The sequence below is a fragment of the Chelonoidis abingdonii genome, chromosome 26 (assembly GCF_003597395.2).
Source record: "Chelonoidis abingdonii isolate Lonesome George chromosome 26, CheloAbing_2.0, whole genome shotgun sequence".
In the NCBI taxonomy this organism is placed as follows: Eukaryota; Metazoa; Chordata; order Testudines; family Testudinidae; genus Chelonoidis; species Chelonoidis abingdonii.
The window spans coordinates 12,663,019-12,689,702 of record NC_133794.1 but is presented as its reverse complement, the minus strand read 5'-3'; the positions used below and the strand labels follow the sequence as shown (position 1 = coordinate 12,689,702).

The following is a 26,684-nucleotide window of genomic DNA, read 5'->3' as shown; positions in this document are numbered from 1 at the left end:
TATTTTAAAGATTAGCTTTATTTGGAGGAAACAAAAAAAACAAAACCAAAAAAAAAAACAAAAAAACAACCAAAAAGGGGATTTTACATAATAAAAGACATCTCCCAGGAAGTCCACTACAGATTACAAATCATTTTCATAGAAGATATTTTTGTACAAATTTTACATGTCTTCAGAATGTGTAAAACACAACTCAATCAGTGTGACCCTGTCCCGACAGCAGAGGAGGGGGTGGGGAAGAGAATGCTTTTTTCAGATGCAATTTAGTGATAGTCATACCTCAAATACAGCCCGTGCGTTAACTAGACCTACGCAATACCATGTTTGCAATTCAGCTCTGCTGTCCCAGTGGTGGGCCCCCCGTAGTATGTGCTGACACCTCAGGTTTAAGCTTTTTTGAAACTAGCTAAAAAGTGACTGAAATAACCAACCAACTGCAGCTTTACAATGCATCAAATCCAGCACCCGACAGAGAGCTGTGCTTTGTGGAGTTTGCCCAGAGGAGAGAGACAGTCCTAAGTCACAAGCATTTGTGCAATTCTCCTCCCACCAACTAAGGTAAAAAGGCGATAATGAATGAATGGGTGCACACCTTGTCAATCAAATGAGTATTGTCTGTAGTCTTGCAATCCAGATATGCTACACCATGAATGGGTTCTTTCTGAGAAGCATATTCTTTAGAAGGCAGTGAAACCCTCGTGATGGCTTGACTATGCCATGAGATTATCACAACTCTGCCGTCAGCTCAGGAAACCTAGTGAGGTGAATTAAAATGGCTAAAAATTTAGAATCTGACTTTTAAGATCTTGCCAGTTTTAGGCCACTGAATATTTAGGGACTGGAGAATCTCTCCTCAGTGGAAGTCTGGGTCAGGTATTCCCTGTACACGGGCCTATGCCACCAATGCTGTCTGCCTGCTTGTCCAAGTGGAGGGAGAGAGTTGGACAAGCAGATACAGAGGAGGCAGGAACATGTTCTGGAGGCACAGAAGTGCAGCCTGCTCCGTGCACCCAGAGACAGCCTTGAGGCTATCTAGCTTGCCCTCTCGTGCATCTCAATAGGTCTACATGCCCAACCAGAAGAGGAGCTCTCACTCAAGGAGAGGGGGGCTATTTAAAACATGTGAAAGGGGTGACACCAGGTGATTAAAGAAGTGGGGAGAAGGTGGCTAAGGAGGGAAGAAGAGATTCCAAGAGAGGCAGATACCAACCCACGGGAAGATGACAAATCCTGAAAGGTTTGTCAGTCCCAGCAGGGCTCAGAGGAGGGGAGCTGAGCATTTGTGCCTCCAAAGGGAGGACTTTCACTGCTTGGTTAGCATGCTTAACTCTTTCCCAACTGACTGCTGTCTGAGGCTCTTCACTGCCCAGGGGATTGCTGCTGGTGTTCACTGGAAAGCCTGCCTGTTCTTTCCTGGATCAAATGGCCTGACCTGGTGCATCGCTTTCAGAGACGAGTGTCAGGATTCGAAGCTCATTTCAGAGACGGGCACGGTTCAACACCCCCTCTTCTGCCTCAACGTCTCATCCCATCCTCCACTGTTGGGACAGCAAGACAGTCTTCTCCTTCCCTAGTGCACTGGGTAAAGCTTTGTATTGCACTGGATTTTGGAAAGGAAGAGCTGGACGCTTAAGGAAGGAAGCTAGAATAACCTCATGGACTAGATACCCTACCTTCAAAGTGATCATTTATTAAGGTAACATTGCAGAATTCATCCATTTAGGCTAGCAAGATGAGGGAGAAGAGCCAGTTCTTCCTTAATTAGCTATCCTACTGCCCAATCAGCTCAGGCTTCTCCAAGACACCTGGCTGGCTAACATGTTAAACCGTCCACTCTAAGTGACAGGGCCTATGCTCAAGTCACGCTGGAAACCACGCTGAGTCGCCCTTTTCTTTTTAAAACTTGCACTTCTCTCTCGCTACACTTTGCAGAGATTCTCCAGTTAGTTCAATACTTTAAAGGCTGCAGCAGCATGCAAGAGAAATGGTTTCCTTTTGTTTTTTAAAAAAAGTTTAAGAAAGGTCTCCAGGAGATGTTGAGTTTTACATTTTATTTCTGTCTCATCTGGTTTGGTTTGCTTTTCCTATGTTCCTGGGTGGCGATCGGCTAGGAGACAGCGCAGGGTCTGGAGATTTTAATCAGTGTAATTGTCTTCCTCCACTTCATCTTCACCATCCACTGACAGAGCAGCGTACTTGCTAACATAGCTGAACTTCTGCAAGAAATAAAGCAGGTTAAATGGGGAATGAAACAGCAGGTCAGCAACTCTGCAGCCTCTTTGTGACAGAGTTCAGTAGCCTGACACTTCAGTTTGGATAGAGCATTTCACAGGAGAATCACACCCAGCTCCCACTACCCACCAAAGAATTTTCACTGTGGTTTTTAATCAAGGTATTTATACCCCACATCCCTTACCATAGTATGCGAGTACTTCCCAAACAATGAATTTATATTCCCACATAAGAGGTAGAGGCAGAATAGCCTGATCTGACAGATGGGGAACAGAGAACAGGAGACGCAGATGGCACTCGGGAAGCCCACGGAACAGGTAGGAATCAAACTCAGGTTTATGAAATCTCAGTCCAGCATCTTTAACTGTAAGGCCAACCCTCCTCTCCCCACACGCTGCTCTGTGCTTCAAGCAGCAGCTAGTAGATTAAATGCTTACAGAGGCTGTATTCTCATTGGGTTTCTTTGGCTCAGACGCAGATTGCGAGTCATGATCCTTCTTGCTTTCTTTCCTGCAAGAGTCAGAGTTTCAGCTGAACAAGCGTTCACTTAGCTGGAGGAGCTGCCAACAGAGCCAGTGTACCGCTACCAAGCTACAGCTGTGCCCACGATAGGTGCACACTGGATCTGAAAGGGGTGCCAATCGAGAAGAGAAAATGGCCAATTTCACATTGAACGTACAGGCTAGCCATTGGTGTTTCACACAGCCTGGTTCTCAGCCCAGCGCTGACTGCTGACCAGACACAGCATGCACCACTCCAGTTAAGGAGGGATACTGGCTTTATAGATCCTCTACAGGGGAATTAAGTCTGCACGTGCCTACTTCTGGTGGCGAGGGAGGCCGTGTAGCTATTTTACTGACTACTGCTAGATGATTAGGAGTTCGGAAGGTGGACGAATGAGGGAGTACTGGCCTGTCCCCGAGGGCACAGCTAGTAACATGCTCAGCTCTCTGACGTCAGCCCTTTCACAAACAAGCCAAGTATGAATGCTCTAGCAAAAACCCAGGGACTTAAATAAGAGAAGAGAAGGGTTACTGGCCTTGGTGGTAGCAGCATCACTGGGGCAGGGCTATCGGGGAAGATGCTGACAAGGTGTCTAGGGAATGCAGGGGAAGACCTGCAGGGCTGGATTTTAGCCTTCTGGTAAAGGCCCAAAATGAGCATTTTGAAGTTAGAACTAAAACCGAGGTCAGCTCAGGTGGTGCAGTGTTTTTAAAATACCTGGCACAGTCTATTGTAAAAGACCACCCCGCCTCAGGCCCAGCTGGAGAATGAGGAGTCATGAGACCATTACACCAGCCAGTGCTTCAGCTGGCAATGGGTGCTGAACCAGGCAAAACCAGCTCCCAGCTTGGAAGCATCAGCACTACCGAGGCCGTAACAGCTCAGTACACAGAAGCCTGCGGCTATTTAAGGCCTGACCCCAGCACGGCAGATGGCCAGACACTCCACACCGGCCACTGGTTAGGTCAGAGGGGGCTGGTGCAGGACACTGGAATCCTGCTCAAATCTGAAACAGTTGTTGAAATAGGACTGGCAGGAGGAGAAGGGGAAGATGAGGCACCACAAGACTGACAGACATACCTATCTGAATCTTGCCAATGATCTCTGCTGCCTCGGTCTCCTGGGCCACTTCGACCTTTCGGAACGCTCTCCTTCCCCTCATCTAGTTTGTTCTCATCTCCTGAAGAAAAAAGAGCCGATGAAACCTTCCCTCTCACTAATATAGCAAAATCTCAACCAATCACTTAACGCCTGTGTATCTGAATGGTTCCAGCGCAGCAAGCTGGGGTGTACTAGCCTGCTGTGCACTAGATGTCGGGTGGACCCTACGGCTGCACACTCGAAGTTCTGTGGTGTGTTTTTAGAAAGCCCTTAGGCAGCCTGTGATACACATGGCACAACACTACCCCAAACAGCTTACAGTCAAGGCCCAAAACCCATCTGAGCCTTCCTAAGTTCCAGCCTGCCTGTTACCTGCTTGTCTCTATTAGCTCCACAAGGGCTGGCTGTCCATGTTCGGAGGGATGCCTACACAGCCCAACTGGCCCCTTTGACATTTCACTCTCCTAGTCTTTCTTTGCCTTCCTGCTTCCTCTTTTGTTTAGCATGTCTTCTGTGACCCTCAGTTCCTTAAGCAGCCTCCATGTCAAGTCTAAGAATTTTAGGATTCATCTATGACTTGCTTCTCCCTTTTATGAAATCCTCTTTCTAGAACTCAGGGATCCCAAAGGCAGTTTTGAGTATCCCTTTCCCGATTAAGTAGGGCCCTACCAAATTCATAGTCCATTTTAGTCAATTTCATGGTCACAGGATTTTAAAAATCATGAATTTCATGCTGTTGCTGGCTGGGAGCCCAGCTCTGAAAGCAGAGCTGCCGCCAGCAGCAGTGCCGAAGTTAAGTGCGGCATGGTACGGTATTGCCACCCTTACTTCTGCGCTGCTGCTGGCAGGGTGCTGCCTTCAGAGCGGAGTGCCTGCCCAACAGCAGCCGCTCTTTGGCCACCCAGCTCTGAAGGCAACACAGAAGTAAGGGTGGCAATACCACGACCCCCGTAAAACAATCTTGTGATCCCCCAAAACTCCGTTTTAGGGTCTGGACCCCCAATCTGAGAAACACTAGTCTCGCCCACGAAAGCTGTAGAGTTAGGGTAAAAGCATAAAAGACCAGATTTCAAAGTCCATGATGCGTTTTTCATGGCTGCGAATTTAGTAGAGCCCTATCCAAGAGGATCTGAGGTCGAATTACGTTCCTTGGAAGATGCTTCCTGAACCATCTCGCACATGCTACTTCAGACTACAGCCTCCTTATGCTTGTTTCAAAATGTGCTGTTTTCCAACAGTCTCCTACGCAGGCCGTAGTCAGTGGCATTGTTACAGTCTCTATGCAGGCAGAGGACCTGAATCTCTGTTCTCCTGGGCTGTTAATTCAACACTCTTCAGGTTAATCCACCCCCCAAACCAGTTAAGCCAGCGTTGAGGCAGGAGGCTTTGCAGTCACAACAGCACAGGAAGTCAGGTTTCCCCAACCACAGAAACTCCAACAGAAATTCAGGCTAGTGAGCGGTTACACTTTCAGACCCATGGCAGTTCTCCCCTTGCGGCTGGTCACATATCTATGCAGATGTCTGAAGAAACTGTCCACTTCTGCTCCCATCAATGCAGGGAGGTGACTGTTGCCCTCTACTGTCCAGCAGAGGAACAGCTTAAGGTCACTAGAACTTGAATAGAGTTTTTTACCCTTTGGTCCTGCTGAGATCAATAAAGCCATACGAACAATAGCAATTCCCAAACCTGGAACCACCCCTTAACTCTGCAGTGCTAATGCCATATAACTAAGGGCATCAAACCATCAAAGGGTTAGTCCACCTCGGGAATTCTCAACCCTTCTTGCCCTACAAGTGAAAACAAACCCTGACCGTACCTTTCCTGGGAGCACTCTTAGGGGGTGCTCTGTCCTCTGGTGCTGGTGCTGCCTGGCTGCTGCTAGGAAAAAAGAATAAAATGTGAACATCAGGGATGCTGCATCCTCTGACAGGTGCTTGGGATACTGCTGACTTTGAGAGCTATTTCCTTCTTGATGAACCTCGGCCTTGGGTCTACGATTTCAGCAGACACATGTGGGTCATACAAGCGGCAACCAGAAGCCCCAAAACCAGCCTTAAACCTGAGGCCACTGCCTGAAGCTACGCTCTAGAAGATGCATGCTGTAATTCATCGTTTCAGTGGAGAACAGAAGCTCATCTCCATGGGAGTTTTAACCTCCCTTCTGTAACCGGAGTTCTTTGCAAGCATCTAGGGCTGACAGATCAGACCCCAAGCAGGGGCTCAGTACAAACGCACCTTGTAGGAGAATGCTGCTCCGTGTCAGAGCTCAGGGAGCGGGCAGGGGGGTTGCTGCTGCGTTTAACCCAGGCGTTCTCTTTTGGCGGCGGTGCTGGCATCACTTTCAGAGGGAGCTTCTCTTCCTTGGGGATCTTGGAGGTGGGAGACGGGGCATCGTCCTCTTTGCTGAAAGTTTCATTTTCCAAGGACTTCTCACTCTCTCTCCTTCGGGTGGCTATAAGGACGGGAGATGGCAGTGAGCACAATGGACGTGGGCAGGCAAGACTTCCCCCAAATGTATCTAGCCCAAGGGAGGTGATCTGGACAGATCCCCAATTATTCCAATCTGGGCAGCCTGGGTCATCGACCTCGACAGCCCCTTAACTATCATCTTAGGATTCTTGCCTGTCTGAGACCAGAAGGTTTGACCTAACGATACCCACGAGTAACCTGATAAGTGGCTCTTGTGTAGCCAATGACCACTAAAACCTGATCGCTACAACAGCCAGGAAGCTAGGCCTCACACAGCACCTGCTTTCTTATGGGACAGAATATGGGTACGATGATGGAGGCTGCACCAAAGGAGTCTGGTGAACAAACATCTGAGCGTCACAGATGTTCTTGGTCCCATGCAACCATCCACCAAGCCTTGCTAGGGATCCCTCCCCATGCGCAATGGGGCTTTCAACAGAAGTGGGGCTAAGCAATCGACTTGGGAAAGGCAGGCTTGCTCCAGGCTGACTCATCCTATCCTCGACTTACTTCTTCCCGTTGGGCCAGTTCCCACGGATGTGCCTGTGCTCCCAGTCTGCGAGGACTCACTCCCTGTCCGTGAGCGCTCCTGGTTTTCTTCACTACGCCAGCTGGGGTGCCTACAATAGAAACGGGGAAGCAAGTCTGATCAAACTGCAGTGTCCAGTAAGAACTGGGTGCGGGGCTGGAGGAGAACGTGGGCAAAGGGCCCCTCTGCAGCCCAAAGCTGGGGGAAGGCAGTACAATTGCTTGGCACTTCCCATCTGCTGATTTTAAGAGAGATAGTAAAGGAGGGCTATCACCACTACCTTTCTTTGACAAATGGGCAACGTGAAGCACAGAGATTAATAGATTTGCCCAAGGCGAGACTAGAACTCGTGTCTCAACTCCCAGGCCCAGGCCCTCCCCACTGGACAAGGCTGCCTCTCTTCAGAAGTCACCCAAGAGAGAATCAAGCCCATCATCTTTGACAATATAAGTCAAGAAAGTACAGCTGCCTCGGTGAATAGGACATAGCAGGAGCCCACTGCTAGGGCCGACCGCTCCTTTTAGGTTTATGGAGCCGCCTGGAATTCTAACGAACGTATGGCCTTTGACAACATTATTCCAAAGGATGAAAACAAGCAGACGTTGCAATATTACAGAGGGGAACAGTCACATCTCCAGCACCCTTTATCAGAGGGCTACACAGCTTTGCAGGTGTGCTGAGCCTCAGCAACCTAGCATGAACAATTTAGAAGAAGGATGTGGCGAGTTGGGCAGTGTGCACACCACACAACCACCAGGTGCAGTCTGACAGCTCATGCAGAGAGCTGCTCCCAGTGGTGTTCCAGCCCCATCCTGCCACCTACCTCTCTCGGGGCCGCCTTTCTAGCCTTGGTTTATCATCCTCCAGTTGACGCTGCAGCTTCTCCTGCTCCTTCTGTAGCCGTTCTTCCACTTCCCGCTCCCTTGCAGCTGTGTCCACAGGCTTGGCACCCCCGAAGATAGAGGCTGCGCGGCTGGACTGAGTGGCAGGGGCCACTGAGGAGTCTTCCTCCTTGGGGGCGCTGCGTGGTTTCAGGTTCAGTTTTGGCCTCTGAGTAGGACCTACATTGGATGAAGTGGACAGTGACTGAGGGCAAACGCCATGGGACTGCTCAGAACAGGACCCCAGGAAGACCCAGCTGGGAGGAGGCAGGAGCACAGGATGCACAGGCTAACAACCCTCCAAGCTCAGCTTCCTTTCAGCTGTTGAGCCCACCCCTGAGAACAAGCAGAGCGTTACCTCTATCATCACGACGAATGTCATCCCGGGCGTAGTCATCCCGGGAGCTCCACCTGTCGTCCCTCCTTTCATAGCGATCTTCGTAACGGTCACCGCCCCCTCTGAAGTCATCGTCCCGACGGTACCCAGTGCCAAAGGCTCTCCGGCCACTGCCCACCCTGGAATCGTAGCCTACAGGAGGAGGAGAGGGAAAGCAGCGCTGGTTACTCCTGAGCAATGGAGCATTACACCAGAGGATGGCTGATGAAGTGCAGGAGAGGGAGGCCCTTCCAGGTTTAAGCAACATTCCCCAAACAGGAAGGCAAGAAAGGGGCAATGGTGCAGCCAACCCAACCTCTCTGGATCTGCTCAGTCAGTGGGCACTATGAAATGGAAGTATGAGGGAAGGGCATTGCACACCATCTCGCACCCAGAGGACTAAGTGGACTGCAGCTCCGAGGCATACAATGACTGGCCTACTGTCCATCCCCCACTTCTAGAATGAGGAAAAACAACAGCCCTAGGAGCTGCACAACTAAGTGGTTTGTCAATGGTTAGCGCCAGCTCTGGACAGAAACAGACTCCAATTGACGTGCAGTTTGAGACCACGATCCCTCAGATCATAGGAAAGCCTCTGAAGCCATACTACCTCCTCTATCATAGTCTCTGCTACGGTCATCGTAACGATCTCGGCCCCCAAAGCGATCCATATCCCTGCGAGGGCCATCGCGATACCGGTCTGAATCGTTGTAACGATCGCGGTCCCGATACCCTAAAGAGAGAAAGGAAGGTTACAGTACGAGACAGGCAGTATTGGATGACTACACACTATTCCCAAAACACTGAGGCTCTCTCATAAATAGATAGCTAAGGGTTAATGTTTCTTTCACCTGTAAAGGGTAAACAAAGAGAACCAAACACCTGACCAGAGGACCAATCAGGAAACCGGATTTTTTCAAAGCTGAGGGAGGAATGTTTGGGTCTGTGTCTTTTGTCTGGCTCTCAGCTATGAGAGGGGATCTTTTCTATCTGTGAGCTTCTCATCTTCAGTTTCAAAGTTGTGAGTACAAAGGTAGAAAAAACAATAGACTGTTGTTGTTTTTTTGTATTTACATGTGTGTAGTTGCTGGAATGTTTAAATTGTCTCTCTTTTTGAATAAGGCTGTTTATTCATATTTTTCTTTTAAGCAATAGCCCTGTATTGTCACTTTAATACAGAGATTAATTTTTTTGTCTTTTTCTCTCTTTTTAATATAGCTCTTTTTCTTAAACTTGTTGACTTCTCTTTTTCTAGTTATGGCAAGGGGATAGGAATCTCTGTGCCAGGATTACTGCCTCTCTCAGGGAAAGACTGAGAGGGGGAAAAGAAGAAGGGGGAAGGTAAATTGTCCTCTCGGTTTTGTGTTCAAGGGATTGAAGCAGGGAAATCTCCTAGTATACCCAGGGCGGGAAAATCTGGGAGGAAGTAAAGAGCAGGAAGGGAAATGGTTTTATTCTCCTTGTTTTAAGAATCCAAGGGATTTGGGTTCTTGGGGTCCCCAGGAAGGTTTTGGGGGGACCAGAGTGTACCAGGCACTGGAATTCCTGGCTGGTGGCAGGCTATCAGATCTAAGCTGGTAATTAAGCTTAGAGGGTTTCATGCAGGCACCCAGATTTTTGGACGCTAAGGTCCAGATTTGGGAAAGATGCTTATGATAGCCTAACTTTGTAGTGTAGACTGAGCCTAATGTAAGGCAGCTTACACTGACCTAATGTTGCTTCTGTCTTTGCAAGTCACCCACCACCCCAATTTAATTCCATGTCCGTGAGAGGTGTAACGCTTAAGCCAAAGTAGTTGGGTCAAGACAGTGTCCATGTAGACAATGTGTTGCTTACATCACCTGTTGCCTGCCGGGGCTGATAGCCGGAGCCCAAGCCCAGGGCTGACAGCTGATGAGGGATTGAGGGGGTTGGGGAGTGGAGAGCCTGATCTGTGGTCACCTCCTGGTAAGGGGATGTGGGAGGATGCAGCAGGGCTCCAGCTGTCAGCCTCAGGGGGGCAGGGCTCCAGTTGACAGTGCCCCACAACATCTGTTAAATTGGAGCAAGTGCGCAGGGTGAGAATGAGCACTGCCGACAGAAGGAGAAGTGCGGACATTAAAAATTGAATTAAACTACTGCAATGGCTGTATGTCGACTTAATTTTGTAGTGTAAACATGCCCTAAATTGACACACTGTCCCAAGGAGCTCATTTGGCAAAGATTATACGTAGTTCAATTCATTCCTCCCACCTTTGATCACTTGTTGAATCACATATTTCATCAGACTGTCTACAGCACTTGCCACTTTGGTACTGAAATGTCACATATGTTACTCTCAACACCCCGGGATGGCAGGGAAGCATTACTCATTTTGCAGATGGGAAACAGAGGAACCGAGACGAACTTGCCCAAGGTCATATAACAAAGCTGTTGCAGAGATGGGAGCAGGCCTCAGATCTCCTGGTCCCAGTCAAACACCTGAGCCTACCTACATAGAATCTGTCTAGCCTCCACCCAGTACCTGAATTGGTCACCATGTGCAGAGCTGAAAATAAGCATGCTAGGATACCACGGTGATTTAGTTTTCCAGCAGACACTATCCCAAGAGGAAGGATATCGCTGGAGTCTGAGGGGGACACAGGATCAGATTCCTCAAATCTGGGGATCTGCAGATCCACTCCAGGAAGCCAATAAATTCCCACCCTCAGCAAATCCCAGAAGAAACCCAAGAAGAGGCGTGGAACTAACATTTCACAGGTAGCGTTTAATGACTATGCTCATCATAGTATCTAGAGGGAGGGTTCTTGGCCAACTCACGGTCTCCAAAGCTATCCTCGCTCCTGCGTGGAGGGTAATCATCAAAGCTATCAGTAGCAGGACGAGCCCTCCAGTCAGTCTCAAATCTCTCTGAGTCCCGGTTGCGATCACGATCTCTGCCAAAGGAGCGATCGTCCCTGTCTGCAGGAGGAAGGGAACCAGACAGTTGAGTCAGGCTTGCTAGGTCAAGTCTTCAAATGCCCAAGGGCTGAGCACCCAAGGAGAAATCCATGGATGTGAAATGCACTGAGACTAATATGGCATCTCTGCGTTGGGCATGTTGCCTTGCAGTTCATACATCAATGGCAACAAGAACCTCTGACCGATGCTTTAGAAGGATGACAGCCCCAGCCAGATTCAAGGACAGTGGAGGAGAGGGCTGCCCTAATGTTGCTGACAGGCAGCTAGCAGCCTCTGAACAGTCCAGCTACCCCTTTAGCAAAGCCTGCAGATGTGCAGAAGCCTGGGCCCTGCAGTGAGTCTGAGAACAGCACGCATGAACAAGGAGGGCTTGTATGCTGCCTTTGAACTATTTAGGTCAGAGGGAGGTAAGGCTGCCAGCCAGCTCTTCAGGCACTCCAGTGCTAAGGCAGATTCAGTCATGAAGACAGTTGCCTTGCGGTGTGGTGCCTAATTTGTCAGCAGTTTATCTGGTCAGAGAAGAAAATTGCTACCTATTCCAGGAAGTTCTCACCTTTATCCTGAGCTTGATCAGCAACATCCACTCGTATCCTTCTGTTCCCTAGAGACTGAACACACAATACCAGATTCATTAGCCTTTCAGTCTGAGGATGTGGGGGTGCCTAAACAGTTTGTTCTAGGGAGAGCTTTGAACACTGAGGCACAGAGTCCATTAACTGGGCCCCAGAACACCCTGTGATGCCACCTGGGGTCTGGAAGCAAGAGTTTTGGGAATTGCTTTGATCCCATTTCTTTGAGGGTTTCAACTCACCTCTTCATTGAGGCTCAGAGCCCGGAGCAAGGAGTCAAGGTCTTCAAACTCGGCATAACCAAAACCTTTCAATCTCTCTGGGTTAGTAGGTTCCCGGGGCAAGCGCACGGCACTTATCTGCAGTCAATTGGCAACAGAAAGGAAGATTCTCATCAGAAGGGTCAGGATCCCTTGATGAGCAATGCAGAGAAAGACTGAATAGGATTGGGTTTAACTACATATTCATCTGGCAGTTCAAATCCATTGGAGAAAGCATGTGGTCTCCAAATACGAGATGCTGAGTTATCCAAAGTCATGTGACTCAAATAAGATTTATGAATTAAGCAAGCCAGACAGCATAGTTCGCTTGCAGGCAAATAAGAAGATTAGTATATCAAAAACACCTGGTTCCTGTTTAAAGTACTATTGTCTGAGAACTCAAATAGCAGTTTGGAATGAAGAATATGGCACTGGTAAATGGTGCCTGACTTTCAGCCCTGGAGACAGAAGGTCTCTATCCACAGAACAGGGAAAAAACAGGCAGTGGTAGAGCAAGCTTCCTTGCCATTCCTGGTGAAAACAAGGTCTGCGAGTCTTTCAATCTTTAATCTCTGCTGAGAACTACCAGCAGCAGAGATAACTGCTGCCCCTTCCTCCCCATTGCACATAGGTCAAAGAAGAGCACTGCTCAGAACTGACCTAGGCTGGGGTTAGAACTGACAACACAGGTCAGAACGTTTCACATTTACACAATTTGCAAAAGGATGTTTGCACATCATTAGACGTGCTCTCTCCCCACCCCGCAATGAATGCGACCTATGAACTCCATCTATTTCCACAGCTTACTTAGTATTACCAGATAAAGGTCCTCATATAAGGTCCATTGAAGCAGGTCAGAAATTGGAAGACCCTTCAAGCTAGATTACGGAAAACAGGAACAGCAGCTTTATAGCCAGCTGCACAATTAACTACAGATGACATCCCACTGCCAGGAAGGGCAGCTAACACCACGCTTACCATTAGGTTTGGGATGCAGAACTTTAAGCAAATTGTACTGTAAGCAGTGATATTAGTTTAAGTAGTAAATGTCACTTCAAAGGCTAAACCAAATTCTATCACATTCATGATTTCCACTTGATTAACTTCTTCATAAGCACTGTTGCTCCCAGTTGTGCTTCCTGCTTAGAGAAGCACAGCACAGCACACAGCTCAAAGCCACAGCATATCATCAACACGGAGGTTTGTGGAGGTTACACTCAAACAAGGAACTCAAATTGTGTTTAGATAAGCCACACGTGACAAGCCATCGGCTTGATAAAGAATTACAGAAGCTGTTGGGTAGTGATTAAGAGTGAATGATATGAGCAAAGCTGCAGCTCAGCAAGTGAGGAAAGAAAAATTCTCACGATGGTCATTAAACTGACATCCCGTATTTATTACACATGCGCGCACACCCCATTAATATTTCCCTATCAAATTTGCTCAGTTTGACTCAGTCAGAACAAGAGGTTTTTGCTGCTGGAAGAAAAAAACATCAGCTTGCCAGCTAGGGTTGCTCAGTGGTGTCTTTCGGAAGCATGGACCACCACCACCAAAAGTACCCAGTCATCTGCTAATGCACCTAGGGTGTAAGTAGAGGATGGGGGCAAGTATTGGAGGATTATAAGCATCAGAATGCCATGGAGATTGGTTGGCAGGAAATGAACAAGGCAGTCCCTTACTCTGAAGTGCAAAGATACCAATGAGTTCACCAACTGGTTACGTAAGGCTACGTCACTTGTACCGCTACAGCCATGCTGCTGTGTAAGGTCTCCCATGTAGACAGTCTGCCGGCAGGAGAGAGTTCTCCTGCCAGCATAGTGCTGTCCACATCATCACTTTTGCCGATTAAACTTATGTCAACTGACACGTTTTCCTGACAAAAGTGGTAGCGTAGGTAAAGCCTGATACAGTACATCGGTCACCTCTAAGAGGTACACTCACCATTGCCAGCCACCTAAAGCTACCACGGCCTCTCTAGATGGTGACACTGAAGCAAAGTCTTTCCCAAGGCTGTCCAGCAAGACAGTGGCAAAACTGAGCCTGGGACTCTTGGGTTCTACTCCCAGCTGTCCCACAGATTAAGTCCCTATCCACCCTTAGCCACTTACTAGACCTCATCTCTTCCTTATTCTTCCCATTTATTTTTCCAGATACACCTCTATCCCGATATAATGCTGTCCTTGGGAGCCAAAAAATCTTACCGCATTATAAGTGGAACCATGTTATATTGAACTTGCTTTGATCCGCCAGACTGTGCAGCCCCCCCACCCTGCTGGAGTGCTGCTTTACCGTGTTATATTGGGTCGCATTATATCAGGGTAGAGGCATATGTGGAACTTGGAGCATATGAGATGAAAAATGGCTTCTTCACTGCATGCTAAGTATTCTAGGTCTTCGACACAGCCCTAGGCTGCTATATGCAGCTGGTGCTGTGAAGTCTATTGTTGTACTGTCATAGGCAACTTGCTTATGCAACACCCTGTCCTGCTCCCTCTGGTGAACAGGCTGGAGAGCAAGTTTGACATGGGAGTGGAAAAGATCCCATCCCAGGGGCTGCCTAACCCTCAGCTGTTATCCCTCGGGCTGCCATCCAACTCATGGCTTGCTGCAGGAGTTTCACCCATGCTATTACTTCCAAGAAGGAGGGGATGCTGCATCAGTAGGCAGAACAAATGAGTTATAGATGCAAGCTGAAATGGACAAGAAACGCAAGCAATGTCATTTTGAACATAATCTGCTGTGAGCAGTTGAGCTCATCATCACGTGGGCAACATTCAGTTCAACACCCAATGGGACATCACGTAATATTTCATATTGACCTTCAGCACCACTGTAATGCTTGTGTTATTTCAGGAAGGGGAAAATTTCCTACCTGTAATTCTCTCCCTTCACCACCACTCCCCTCTATTCCAGGCCTTCCAAGAGAAGACGGTTTGAGCCTCCTGCTTGATTAGGACTGAATTAATAGTTCATAGCAATCTGAACTCCTCTTTAAAGCTGTTTCTTTCCTCAGTCAAGCTGTCACCCAGTCTAGCAAATACCATAGGTGAAACCCAAAAGAAACTCTCCTTCGGGCTGAACCTGTGGGAACCCATATGTATTCACGTAAGATGTCTGATCTCTGGCTGTTCAGACTTTATGGGCATCTGAAGACTGCATTACCAGAGTCCCACAGACCTTACGTAGTCCTGCTGGCAGCTAAGGGTTCATAGAGGAAGACAATCCCAACTTTGCCCCCTAATGCCAAGGAGAAGACACATCCAGATCATGTGCCAGTGGAAGATAGTATCAGATCCTCAGAAAGAGACTGACACAAACAGTCTGCCTTTGCTACCAGAACCAGAAGCTGTTTCCTTTATGTAGACAAGCTTGCTAAATCAACCACAGAAGCAGAATTATCCTTGCTTGGTCTAAAGACAGGAGGGGGACAGATTATTCATGGTGCACAAATAAAATGCTTTCAAGAGTGGCTCTCCTGATCAGTGGCCATTGTTATAGAGAAGCCTGGGGCTCTGTTAACAAACGTTCTAAAAGATACTTGTCTTGTTAGAAGTCAACTTCTTGTTCGAGCTTCTGCGAGCTGCCTCAGCTGCTCTTAGCAGCGACTAGCTTGCAATGAATGCTTTTATGCTCTTGGGTGGGCCCCAGAAGACAATACTGTTATGGGTATGTCTGTGCTTTGAGCTGGGGTGCAATTCCCAGCTTAAGGAGACATACCCACACTAACTCTGATCAAGTTAGCATGTTAAAAATAGCAGGCTAGCTGCAGCAGTGGGAGGGGCTAGCCACCCCAAGTTCAGTGTCTGATAGAAAGCACCTACTTGGGGTGGCTAGCTTCTCCCATTGCATACATCTCCACTCTTTTTTCACATACTAGCTCAATCATGGGTGTATCACCTTGAGCTGGAACTTATATCCCAGCCTGAAGTGTAGACACAGCCTCAGAATATAACAGGACTGAGTGCCAAGGACACAAACAATGCAGAAGTGGGATCCATACAGGCAATTCTGCCAGGAAAAATCTGGGCTTTACTCCGAGCTCCATTCAGTTTTTGGGTGATGTTGGGCAAGTCATTTCAGTCTGTAGAACTGGTACAATAGCACAAGCCTCTATAGGGTGCTGAGAGCTCAATAGATGAGAGCATTCCACAAACCATAAGTTACGTCCCACCTGCTTTCTGCTGCCACATGGCCCCTGTATGTGTCACATAAACTTAACATTATGCATAACAGATACTCACGTTAAGTCCTCTGAAGAAGTCCTTGATAGACTCTTCTGACACATCATAAGGCAAGTTTCCCAGAAAGGCAGTGTACGGGGGCGACTTTGGGAGACGGCTTCTGTCTATATTGGGTTCCCGAGCAGCCCGAGGTGCGGTGGGCAGGATGGACCGGTCAATTGGTGCGGCTCGGTACATATCATCATCATTACTATGCCAAGTGGTGGAAACTAGAAAAGAAATTTTGCACATGGTCAAGACACAGAGTAAGTCCCCCAGTGTTTATAGATGTTGATGCCTCTTGGATCCCATCTCCATTGCAATTAATGTTTGAATTTACTTGCAGCCCTCCTCAGCTGTAAAATAAAGGCATTAAAGATGCCGCCAATTATGATTGGTATAACTATGAAGAAAATTACATATGCTGCACAAAAACATGAAATTCAGCTAACGAACAAAACTGGACGAAGGAAAAAAACCAAGAGACCAGGCTGGTGAGAAAATGGGAACAAAATGGTCAAATACAGCAGACAAACGTTTTCAGTGGGCTCTGAGTACAGCCACGAGCTACCTAGACGGAATCCCTGAATCACGACATCTCTGCTGCAAGCCCCAGACCAAGCCTCAGATAAAGCAGAGAACTCAAGCCGGTCTCTCAAAGGAATTAGGTGTTACAAATAGTGCCAAATACTACGTGTCACTGAAAATTTTCGTTCTTTCCCCATTGATGTACAAGACTCTCACAAATGCAGGGAAACTATATACAGAACATGACAGTGAAACTGACCAAAGTGCAGTCAAGTGCATCAGGAACAAGCTAAAAAAAAAGTTAAGGCACTTTTCCTGTAATCTTTTAGCTTCAAGATGAATTAACATTAGTAGGTTTCACTGACACACACGCTATTCAGGGACAGTACCTAGAGACAGAATGCTAACAGTATGGAAACTTGGGAACAAACGTACCGTCTCCTTCCAAGTCGTCTGTTTCATCGGCCCAGCTGACAGGCTTTGGAATAAAGGTGGGTCCACCGCCACCACCGCTGCCACCATCCTCTGCCAGAAAGTCTGTCAGAGTAAGGGTTTTCCCCTTCTTGTTCTTCTTCTTAGCTGTTAAAGGGGAGAAGGGGACAGATCTGAGTAACATCTAGGCACAATTAATTCCATTCAACAAGACAGGGAATGGAGGAGTTACTGCCCATCACAATGTCTATGGAGGCAAGTATCCTACGTGCTCAGGAGGAGGAGGCAAAAGTAACTTATCACCTCCAGGCCAAATCTCACCAGCACAAAACCACACCCCACCATTCCCACAGACTAGGAAAACAAAAGCCATCCACTTGTTATATAGCATTAGACTGGCAGACTAGTCTATGGAGTTGAAAGACTTTTTATTCACGGGTCTCCATCATAACTTTTGTTGGGTATTTGACTCCTGCTATTTTAATTGGCATCTCTATGAACTGACACCAGAGGAATTCTCACTAGCACTTAGAATCGCTGGCTGTAGCTTGTGGCCTAAGGATTCAGGGGAATGGGACAGAGAAAAGACCCGTTTTGCTGTTCTCTTCAGGACCCTTCTGATAGATTGGATTTCAATTAAAAATCTCACTTTGAACCTTCCCCACTTTTTCCCTAGCCCTTGTTAGTTCAGATGGACCTCTTTACTTTCATTCCTTTGTCCCAGAGCATCCCTTAGCTACACGAATTACAGCGACACCCACAACCTCTTACTTACAACGGACAATTATTCAAAGGCCTCTGTGACCCTCCTGTGAAAAGTCTACAGCCCCATATATTCTACTTGTGCTGGGAGTTCCTGGCTTCTAAGTGAGTAATATACTATTGCCAACAAGGTGGCTGAAATGCTACTGTGAGAAGCATGCAGATCACCTGAACTATGAGCGCGACTGGACGCTCTGGTAGGACTGTATCCCATTTGAACCCTTTCATGGTCTATTTTATGGAGGAAGGATGGTCCAGTGGTCAGTGCTAACCAATTCCCTGATCTGCTACAGGCTTCACATGACAAATTACTGAGGTCTGGTCTACACATAAAAATTAGATCGACTTAGCTACATCACTCAGGGCTGTGAAAGACGTCAGTATAAACATGGCTAGGTCAAACCACTTTTCCAAGAGAAAACCCCCCTCCCTTGATGTAGGAAGTGTCTATGCTACAGTGGCATAGCTTGCAGTGCCGACATGGGACCTGAAGCACAGAGATTCAGGCCACCTGTAAATCAGAATAGCGGCCATGCTTTGCCTCACACAGAGGTTGTGAGGAGAAATGCTTTTAAGACTGAGATGCTCAGATACTATGGTGACGGCGGCAAGAAAAGTTCCTTAGATAGGTTTAAATGCACTCAAATATGCAATAAGTCTGGTATTCTATACATACGACAAGGGAGATTCGCTATTCTGAAAGCCTGACAGCTACAGTTCTTGTGTTTTAAAAACTAACTTTAATTGTACACCTGGGCAACTTCTGTTTTGTTTACATTAACAAAGAGACTAACACACTAATCAGGTACTTGCACACGCACAGACAGAACTATGGAACTGTACAATGAAATGACAGCACAAAACCACCCCGTGGTTAACACTGATATCACGTTTGTGTTATTCGGTAACCAGCACGGCATTGCACATTTACTGGAAATTTGTGCTGTGCATGTGCAAAGCAAGAGCATAATTCCTTACTGATCCCCTATACACACTCACAAAATAACCCACCTTGAAAGATTCAGCATTTCAACTGCAGCATGTGAATTACATATGCACAAGACAACTCAATATGGGTTTCTGTGGTGGCAAAAGACCAAAACAAAAAACTAGAGAGATTTTCACCTGCATGTAACCCAAAACTAGTAAGCAATTTCCTTAAACTTTCAAAATACCACCTTAAGGCCAAAAACAAGCACTGAAGAGAGTTAATGGAAACTGGACATTTTAAAACAGAGAAGTTGATGGAATTCTAATAAACCTGGCTTGAGTTTTCAGAAACAACGAGAGATTTTGGGTTCTCAACTCGAAATATTTTACAGGTGCTCAATTTTCAGTGGACAGATGCTCAACACTTGAGTCAGGCCCTTCCAAAGTATCTCGCGCTGAGCATCCAAAACCACTAATAAATTTATGCCCTTTTATCTTTAGTAGTTGCTACAATAAACTTTAGTAGAAGCATTGCTGCATTTCAAACAGATCTCTTACCAACCTTCTGCCAGGGGAATGAAGAACTGACCTCTGTATTGTGACAATTAGTACCTCTCAATAAATGCATGTTATGAAAAAGATCCTACTAGCTTTCAAATATGTTCTGCAGCTGCCAATAAACCAGCCCTCGTCTACCATTCTCTTTGGTACAAGCAGGGAACCGCTCACTGACAGCACAAAAAAATGTTTCTTCTTCTGGTGGATGAGGATCAGTATGATGACAGCAAATTGGCTACAAGCATGTAGCTGTACAGCCCGTCACTAAGAGTAACATCGAGTTCTGTCTGCATATTGAACATCCGATAATACCCTCCCTGTTACCCAAACCTATTCCCCACCTTTCAGCACACCGGACTTACTTTGTATCCTCACGTTCCCCTTTGGTCTCAGTCCAAATTGTAGCATAGCAAGAAGCCTCACCCCTGCTATTTCAGCCCTCTGCTACAACTCCTGGGACACTGTGCCCTACAGAAAACCTAAACTCTCTGGGCATCCAAGAATATCTACTGAAAAGTCACTGCCCCAGAAATTTTAAGCCATGCTCTCCACAGGGTCTTCATCCTAAGTGTCTTCTACCAACAGCCAGGGAGGGGCACAGAACAGGCCAACTCTTTTTGCTCAGTAGTTTTGTTGTTTGCTCTGAATCTAATTTGACATTCCTGGACACCTTCCCTTTATTTTAAGCTTCAGCAAACAATCTAGACTTTCTGCTTTGGGCTGTCAGAGCAGTGTAACCACCTGCGTCCAAAGGAGACCTATCAGCTGCTTCTCTTTAACCACCTGAGGAAAACAAAACAAGAAAAGAAAAGACAAGCTTGGAAAGCCTGCCAGTCTGCAGTGAAATGCTGCCATCATAAGTGGACAGATATCAGTATTTTTGCTCCTAGAGACCCATAACCTGGCAGCAACCAATTTTACAGCCTCCCATCCACCGTGTTGCCAGTTGTGCACAAGCATGGAGACTCTGAACATGGGCAGGTTCCACAGCTTCCTGTCATATGATAACAGGGCACTCCATGGCTGACCTTCAGGCTTCTCTCATCCACCCAGTCAATAAGTCACCCAGTGAAATAATATTTGATAAGATTAGCCAGGTCCTAGGAGGCTCTTTAGAATTCCCCTTAGGCTGGTCAGGGCAGGTATTACTTGTAGCACTTCCTACACCCATGCAAAGCTTTCCAAATCACTAACGGCTTTCCTGGGGGTGGTAAAGAAGTCATATGAGCAAGCTTACCCATCACCAGTGTTCATTCAGTGTCTTAAAGAATGTGTCTTTAAAATGGCGTTTCCGTATCACAGGCTGGTTTAAACCCACACACTAGGCAGAGGATGTGTTCAGCATTAATAAGCTTAGCAATGCGGAGTGACACAGAACACGTATTGGGACTTTAGGATGCAAGCCTGCTCTCTTCTTTGCCTTCTACTAGCTCCTTGAGGATGTTCCAGCTTTGATCTTCAGCCTTTAGTGCCCCCTCTGAATGCCGTATGAAGCCTGGGCCTCGAGGATTTCACTGTGCCCATCTTCACAGGCAGGCTCACACCCAAGTATTTTCATTAGCTGGGCCAGATTATTCCTCCACCCAAATGATAGGAAGGAATGCCACTGAAGCCAGAATGGTATAAAACTGGTGAGAGGGGAATCAGACTGCTAAGCTAGAGCCATCTAGTCCCAGGGACATCAATGGGACTTCTGCAGAAGATCAAGGGTAGGCCATTGCATTCGGCATCCCACAAAGACACCTTTAGCGGTACCTGCTGTGTTTCTATTCGTTCCCCTTCCTTTTGCTCCCACCTCCCTACCTCTGTTCCGCCCATGCTTGGAGACTGCTTGATATTTTCTATTGGGAGGGGGTCTTTGCATGACTATTTCTCCTTCAGCAGCTCCCAAGAAATCGATTTCTCTGCAACCTGCCCAGCTTTCCCTACCAGCACACCGAGGGAGTCCAGCACCACCTGACTTTTCTCCCCTTCCACAAGCAGTGGCTCGCTCCTGACTGCCCACAACATTAAACAACTATACTTCTTACAGCAGCATATAATCTTCCCAAGTAAGTTTGGCTACAAGGCACTTCCCGTGCCCTACCGGGCAGCTCAGTATATGAAATGAACTGGTTCAGACGCAGCAGCTTCAAGTAAGTTTACTTACTTTCTTCTGCTGCCTGCATGGTAACTGGGCAGATCCTGAACAAAGATACATGGCATTTGCTTGAACTGCTCGTCCTCCTCAGTTTCCTCCCCCCTTCGCCCACTCTAGAGACTAAATCCTGCAGCAAAGCCACATGGTCCTTTTTTTATTAAGCCACCCTATTTTGTTGCCACGGAAGCAACTGTGAAATCACAGATTCAGCATTATGACTTCATGGCTAGGTTAAGAGGAAGAGGGGAAAAAACCCTGAGGCACAGGCAGTTTTGACCTCAAGCAAGATGGGAATGGACTTGGAGCCTTAAAACTCCTCCAGCCTTGCAGGCTGAGTTCCAAGGAGTAACAGTGAGATCCAGTTAATAAGACCCTCATTTCCTATGGAGGCATTTTGAGGTGTCAGGATGATAAACATATAGGGTAGATTCTCCTATCCCATTTTGCTAGCCCCTATTTTAATCCATCACCTATGAAGCCTGCAATTACTATCCTCCTAGCAGAGATCTTAGCCAGTGCTTTCTTATCAGTAGATCTCAAAGCACTTTACAAAGGAAGTCAGTATCAGTATCCAAATTTTACAGGTGAGGAAACTGAGGCAGAGAGCGAGGAAGCTACTTCCCCAAGGCCACAGTCAGCAATGAAACTCAGGCCCCAAATCCCAGTCCAGTGCTCTACCCACTAAGCCATACTGCCTTTTCCGGAGCCCCTCAACAGCACTCAGGGCTGGCCGACACGCCAAAGTTCGGTTGGTTTAACTACATCGCTCAGGGTTGCGAAGTTTCATTCCTCATGCAATGTAATTAAGCCAGCCTCAGTCGCAGCGTAGATAGCACTAGGTTGACGGAGGAATTCTTTGTCTGGGAGAGGTGGCTTTACTACTGCCATGGCTGGGGTTTTTCCATCGCTGTAGTTAAGTGTCTGCTTTCCAGCACTGCAGCCTCACTGCTGTAGCATTTCTAGTGTGGTTGTACCTTCAGTCGTCCAGAGGTATCTACACAGAGTCCACGTTGACTATGGAAGAAAGAGAAAAGACTTGCAGCTAGGCTTCTTACAGAGCAGCAATGATTAATATTTGATCACAAGGTCAGCCCACTTTGCACTCTACCTAGAACAGCTGTTTCAGGAATAATGCCCTATACCCAAAATCTGTCAGAAGGAAGTGATTAAAGGAGGGTCTGTATAATTTAGTGGAACTATTTGAGCAGAGGCACAGGTGTATTGCTTCCTCCCTCCCCCATCACTCAAATGATATCACCAGCATCCACCTACTTCACTGCAAACATCTCTTTTCTTCCAGGTTACCTTCTGCTCTACCCTCTCAATTCCTGTCACACACCTAATTCAGCAACCAGATTTCCAGACACTGTGCAGAAGATGGCCTCACCAGTGACTAAAACAGCACTATAGATAATTAGATCTAAATGAGAAATGTCTACCCTGGGGTGAGCTTTAGAAGTTCATCGCTACTGTATTAGCCACTCAGTTCACAAAACGTTGTTATTTTAAAGGTGGTCACAGAAATTCCACATGCTGCTACCTGTGCAGCCTTCCAGAAAACTCAGGGATAAAGGCTGCATGATGTTTAAGGTGACCCTCTTGATGCAGCAGAAGAAATTTAAAAGACTCCGAAGTGCCCTCCCTTCCTGCAAAATTCTCTGGTCTCATGTTTTTATCGTATATGCTGGGAATGCTATTGCTGAGCATGGCAAGCGGGGGTTGCAAGAATTCTTGCAAATCAGGATGATAGAGGAATCTAGCTAACCTTTAAGAACTATCAATTGTTAAAGCACTGGAGTCTACAATGACTGAGAATTAAAATTGAGTTAGTCCTCTAGGATGGTTAAAGCTCTGTTGTCAGGGGTGAACTCCTGGAATTATGACATTGGCCAAGGATAAAAGAACTGGTGGCTCAGCAGCAGCAGTGCCCTCCTGCTGTAGGCAAGCATTGCTCAGAAAGAAGAGTGCTGAAGGTGTGTTTCATGCATGTTCCCACCCCCCAAGGAAGTCTACTTGGCGTCAATGACTGGTTGCTAAATGACAGCAAATGCACTGCTAACTAGAGCAGAGGCTGCTCAAATTTGTCACAGACAGGAGCAGCGAACAGTATGAAGCAACTTCTTCGCTGCTTATGCATCACTGAGTCTGTCAAAACCTCATATGGCTCAGGAAGAACAATGCAGGGAAAGCCACTTGGACAAAAGAAGTCCTTTCTGGCCAGTTGTGGATTTCCAATAAGGCTAGCATTAGCAGATTCTGCTCATATCAAGGAGGCGGTCTCCAGACTAGGCATCAGTTATACCTGGGAGCACCAAGCCCTCCAAGCATGTTTTCTTAACATCTACTTTTGGAATTGGAATTTACCCAGTTGCTATATACAAACAAAAATCATATACTATTGGCTCTCCTCAAACTTAGCTTATTGAAACATTACCATTATTAAGAGATGTACAGGCACTTGTACAGAGATCTACATTTTATTAATGCCGCTTTGTAAAACTGTTGGGAAATTTGATTAGCCTAGGCACAAAGCCTTTTTGCTTACCCTCTGATGCAATATTGAAAATGCTAGATTTTTAATTTTTTTTTTAAACTTACCCCATTAAAAAAAGTTACCCCAGCAAATGTGAAAATACAATATACTAATTCTGCCTTGAATTTTTAAGTATGATATTTAATGTAGCTCTAAATGAGTGACTTAAGAGATTTTGTGTGTTTCATCACTTTCCCTTATCCTTAAGCTCAAAGCAATATTTTGCTTTTTGGGCTGCACCAATGCACAAGCACATCATGGGCTCAGGTTCTAGTCAGCTACAGACGTGTTTGTGCAAACACCTACGGGAAAGGCAGGTACTTCTGCCTCAAACTGCTTGCTATGAAATATGGGACCTTACAGTTCTGCTGTGGGAACTCTAAACCGCATCTGCAAATTCAGAGCGATTCAGTTTAGCTTAACTATCCTAATCCATGCCACCTTGACATTTCAGTCATACAGAGAGAGCAATGTTACTGCAGTTCATATGGGATGTAGTTGGTTGTGTACTTAACTCAGAAAGATAAACTATTCCTTATTTTAGAGAAAAAGTGAGTGAAGTGAAGAAAATTGCCCGAACAATATACTCATGCCTTGATCTTTCCTACATGTCAAACACTGCACTCCCCATCCTATGAAAAATAAATGCAACAGAACACACAAATTCTGCTCCCTTTTCTCTAGGGAACTGAATGGGACACAGTCGACCGAATTCATACCAATGGACTCTCATACAGCTAGGGATTTTGTGGTTACTGTCATCAGAAGTGTAACCAGCGAGATAAGACAGAAGTCAGTTTATTTTAAAAGCTCTCCGCCTAGTTAAACTGCAGAACCTCAGCACAGCCCTAAAACAAAGGCATCCTGACTCAATAGCTACAGACCCTTCAGTTCTTAATGGAGCAATACTGGCTGAGTGCCAGGAAGAGTCCAACAGAGTAAAGCCAGTCTTCCACATAAATTAACGGGAGACCCATTGCTCCAGACAGGGTAAGACTATATTTAAACAATGGCGCTTCCCCTACCCCCAAAAAACAGGCCTTTAGCTCCAGAGAGGTTTTCTAAACGAACTGCATTTGCTGAAGGAATGTTCCAAAGGGGTAACTTGTAATAAGGGACATGTGATTAAACTCTTCAACATGGGGTCTTGGGTTCAGAGGGTCAGAAAGAAGAGCCCTGCTAGGAGATTCAAGGGTACGTACCTTCCAGCTTATTTTGGATAATACCTGCAGATAATGGTGCAGTCTGGTGCATTTCAAAGGCATATAAAAGTCACTCTTCAGACTAAGACAGTAATAGAAATTCAAGTTCAACATCATCCAGGGAGGTAAATGAATCTCAACAGCAGAGACAGCCCTTTCAGTTTAGAACAGCCACATCTTTCACCTTTTATTCTGAAGGGAAGGTAAATGCTGCAATGCTTTTTCCCACCCCCCGGATTCCACCCTGACCCTATGCACCATATTAGAAATACAGGGCAGACAGCAAGGCCTGGAATGGGCAGGGAGCCATGCACATCAAAGAGAAAGGAACAGAGGAGCTGTACAGAGCAGGGCACAAACCCCATTTCCCGCAGTAGAAGGGGCGCTGAATCCCTGCCACCCAGGACACAGGGCCAGGACAGCAGCAGATCCTGCTTTGGGGAGGGACAACTCTACAGCGCAAGAGGAAGGGTGTCGCAACAGGACCAGGCAAAATGGCATGGGGCAATGTGTTCAAGAGAGGGGTGCAACCTCCCAGGAGAGGGTCTATCCAGCTCCCTGGGGACAGAGATAAGAGATGCAAACTAGCCCGCGGTGAGTGTGCAGGCTGGGCTGTCCTTTTCTCCCCCGAGAAAGGGACCAAGTGGGCAAACTGCAGCCCCTCTGGTCCCTGGGGTGTGTGGAGCTTCACACCCCCTCAGGGCAGGCGGTGGGAGGCAGGAGATACACCCAGCACTAGGGGCAGGCCGCAGACCCCCCCGCCCCCCCACGGGGTTCTATGTACAGCAGTCAGGCCACACCCCTTAGTTTTGGGGTGGGGGAGAAACCAGGGGCCCCCTGCACCCCCGGCCCTGTCCTGGGGGAGATGATGCAGCACTGGGGGGCTCCACGCGGCGGCGGGGGGGCTGGGTGCGCAGTGACGGGCCCTGTATCCCGCCCTCTCTCAGGAGAGATGGGCCCGCGCACGCACCCGGGCTGGGCGCCGCCCGCAGCCAGGGGCTGTTCCCCCCCAATCACCAGCGCACCCACGTGGGTGCCGCCCAGTCTCCTTCTGCCTCTCTCCGTGTCCGCTCCCGCCCCCCCCCTCAGCCAGCCAATCCCTGCGCTTGCGCAGTCACGCGACCGAAGGTTCCATCTGGCTCCCCCGTCAATCATCGGCGACGCGAGCCGCCCCTCCCCCAGCTGCCCCCCCCACGCCGCTTACGGTAGGACGGCGCGCGCCGCGGCGGCTCCGAACGTTCCGAGCGCCGCGCGCGCGCGCCCCGGTGCTGGGGGGGGGCGTGCGCCGACGCCGGCGGGCTGAGGGAGGGGAGGGGAGGTGCGCGGCGGGCGGCGCGATCCCTGCGTGGCGGCGACGACGACAGGATTCGCCTCGCTCCGGCCGGGAGGGCGAGGAAGCGGGTGGAGTCTCGGCCGGAGAAGGGACCGGGACCGGCTCGTTGTCTCAAGGGCCGGAGGCGCCCGAGCACCCCCAGCTCTGAGCGCATGGTGGGCAGAGGGAGAGAAGGCAAA

General features: G+C 47.7%; 1 protein-coding gene and 1 long non-coding RNA gene across 4 annotated transcripts; one reads left to right on the top strand and one right to left on the bottom strand.

Annotated features, from left to right (window-relative positions):
* On the bottom strand, positions 1–25,256 carry EIF4B (eukaryotic translation initiation factor 4B). Of its 3 annotated transcripts, none has more exons than XM_032786805.2 (15): positions 25,173–25,256; positions 17,051–17,194; positions 16,109–16,317; positions 11,847–11,963; positions 11,589–11,643; positions 10,895–11,035; positions 8,706–8,828; positions 8,078–8,248; positions 7,662–7,899; positions 6,820–6,929; positions 6,076–6,292; positions 5,657–5,718; positions 3,817–3,916; positions 2,670–2,742; positions 1–2,216 (listed from the first exon to the last, which is right to left on the bottom strand). In XM_032786805.2, the coding sequence occupies exons 1-15, from the start codon at positions 25,222–25,224 to the stop codon at positions 2,136–2,138; spliced, it is 1,893 nt and encodes a 630-aa protein (XP_032642696.1). In that variant the 5' UTR covers positions 25,225–25,256; the 3' UTR covers positions 1–2,135. The 3 variants fall into 3 exon arrangements, with proteins under 3 accessions (XP_032642696.1, XP_074917375.1, XP_032642698.1); XM_075061274.1 differs by having other exon boundaries at positions 5,657–5,715; XM_032786807.1 differs by lacking the exon at positions 25,173–25,256 and adding an exon at positions 19,660–19,720.
* Positions 25,183–26,684, top strand: LOC116828505 (uncharacterized). The gene is made up of 2 exons (XR_012654922.1): positions 25,183–25,262; positions 26,655–26,684. It is a non-coding gene; the product is annotated as an uncharacterized LOC116828505 (long non-coding RNA).

Coding starts and splice junctions, on each gene's coding strand:
- EIF4B (XM_032786805.2), bottom strand. CDS start 25,224: ATGCACCAGACTGCACCATTATCTGCAGGTATTATCCAAAATAAGCTG. Junction 8,829..10,894: donor CGAGGATAGCTTTGGAGACC/GTGAGTTGGCCA, acceptor TTCTCTCTTTAG/GGTATCGGGACCGCGATCGT. Junction 2,217..2,669: donor CCAATGAGAATACAGCCTCT/GTAAGCATTTAA, acceptor TATTTCTTGCAG/AAGTTCAGCTATGTTAGCAA.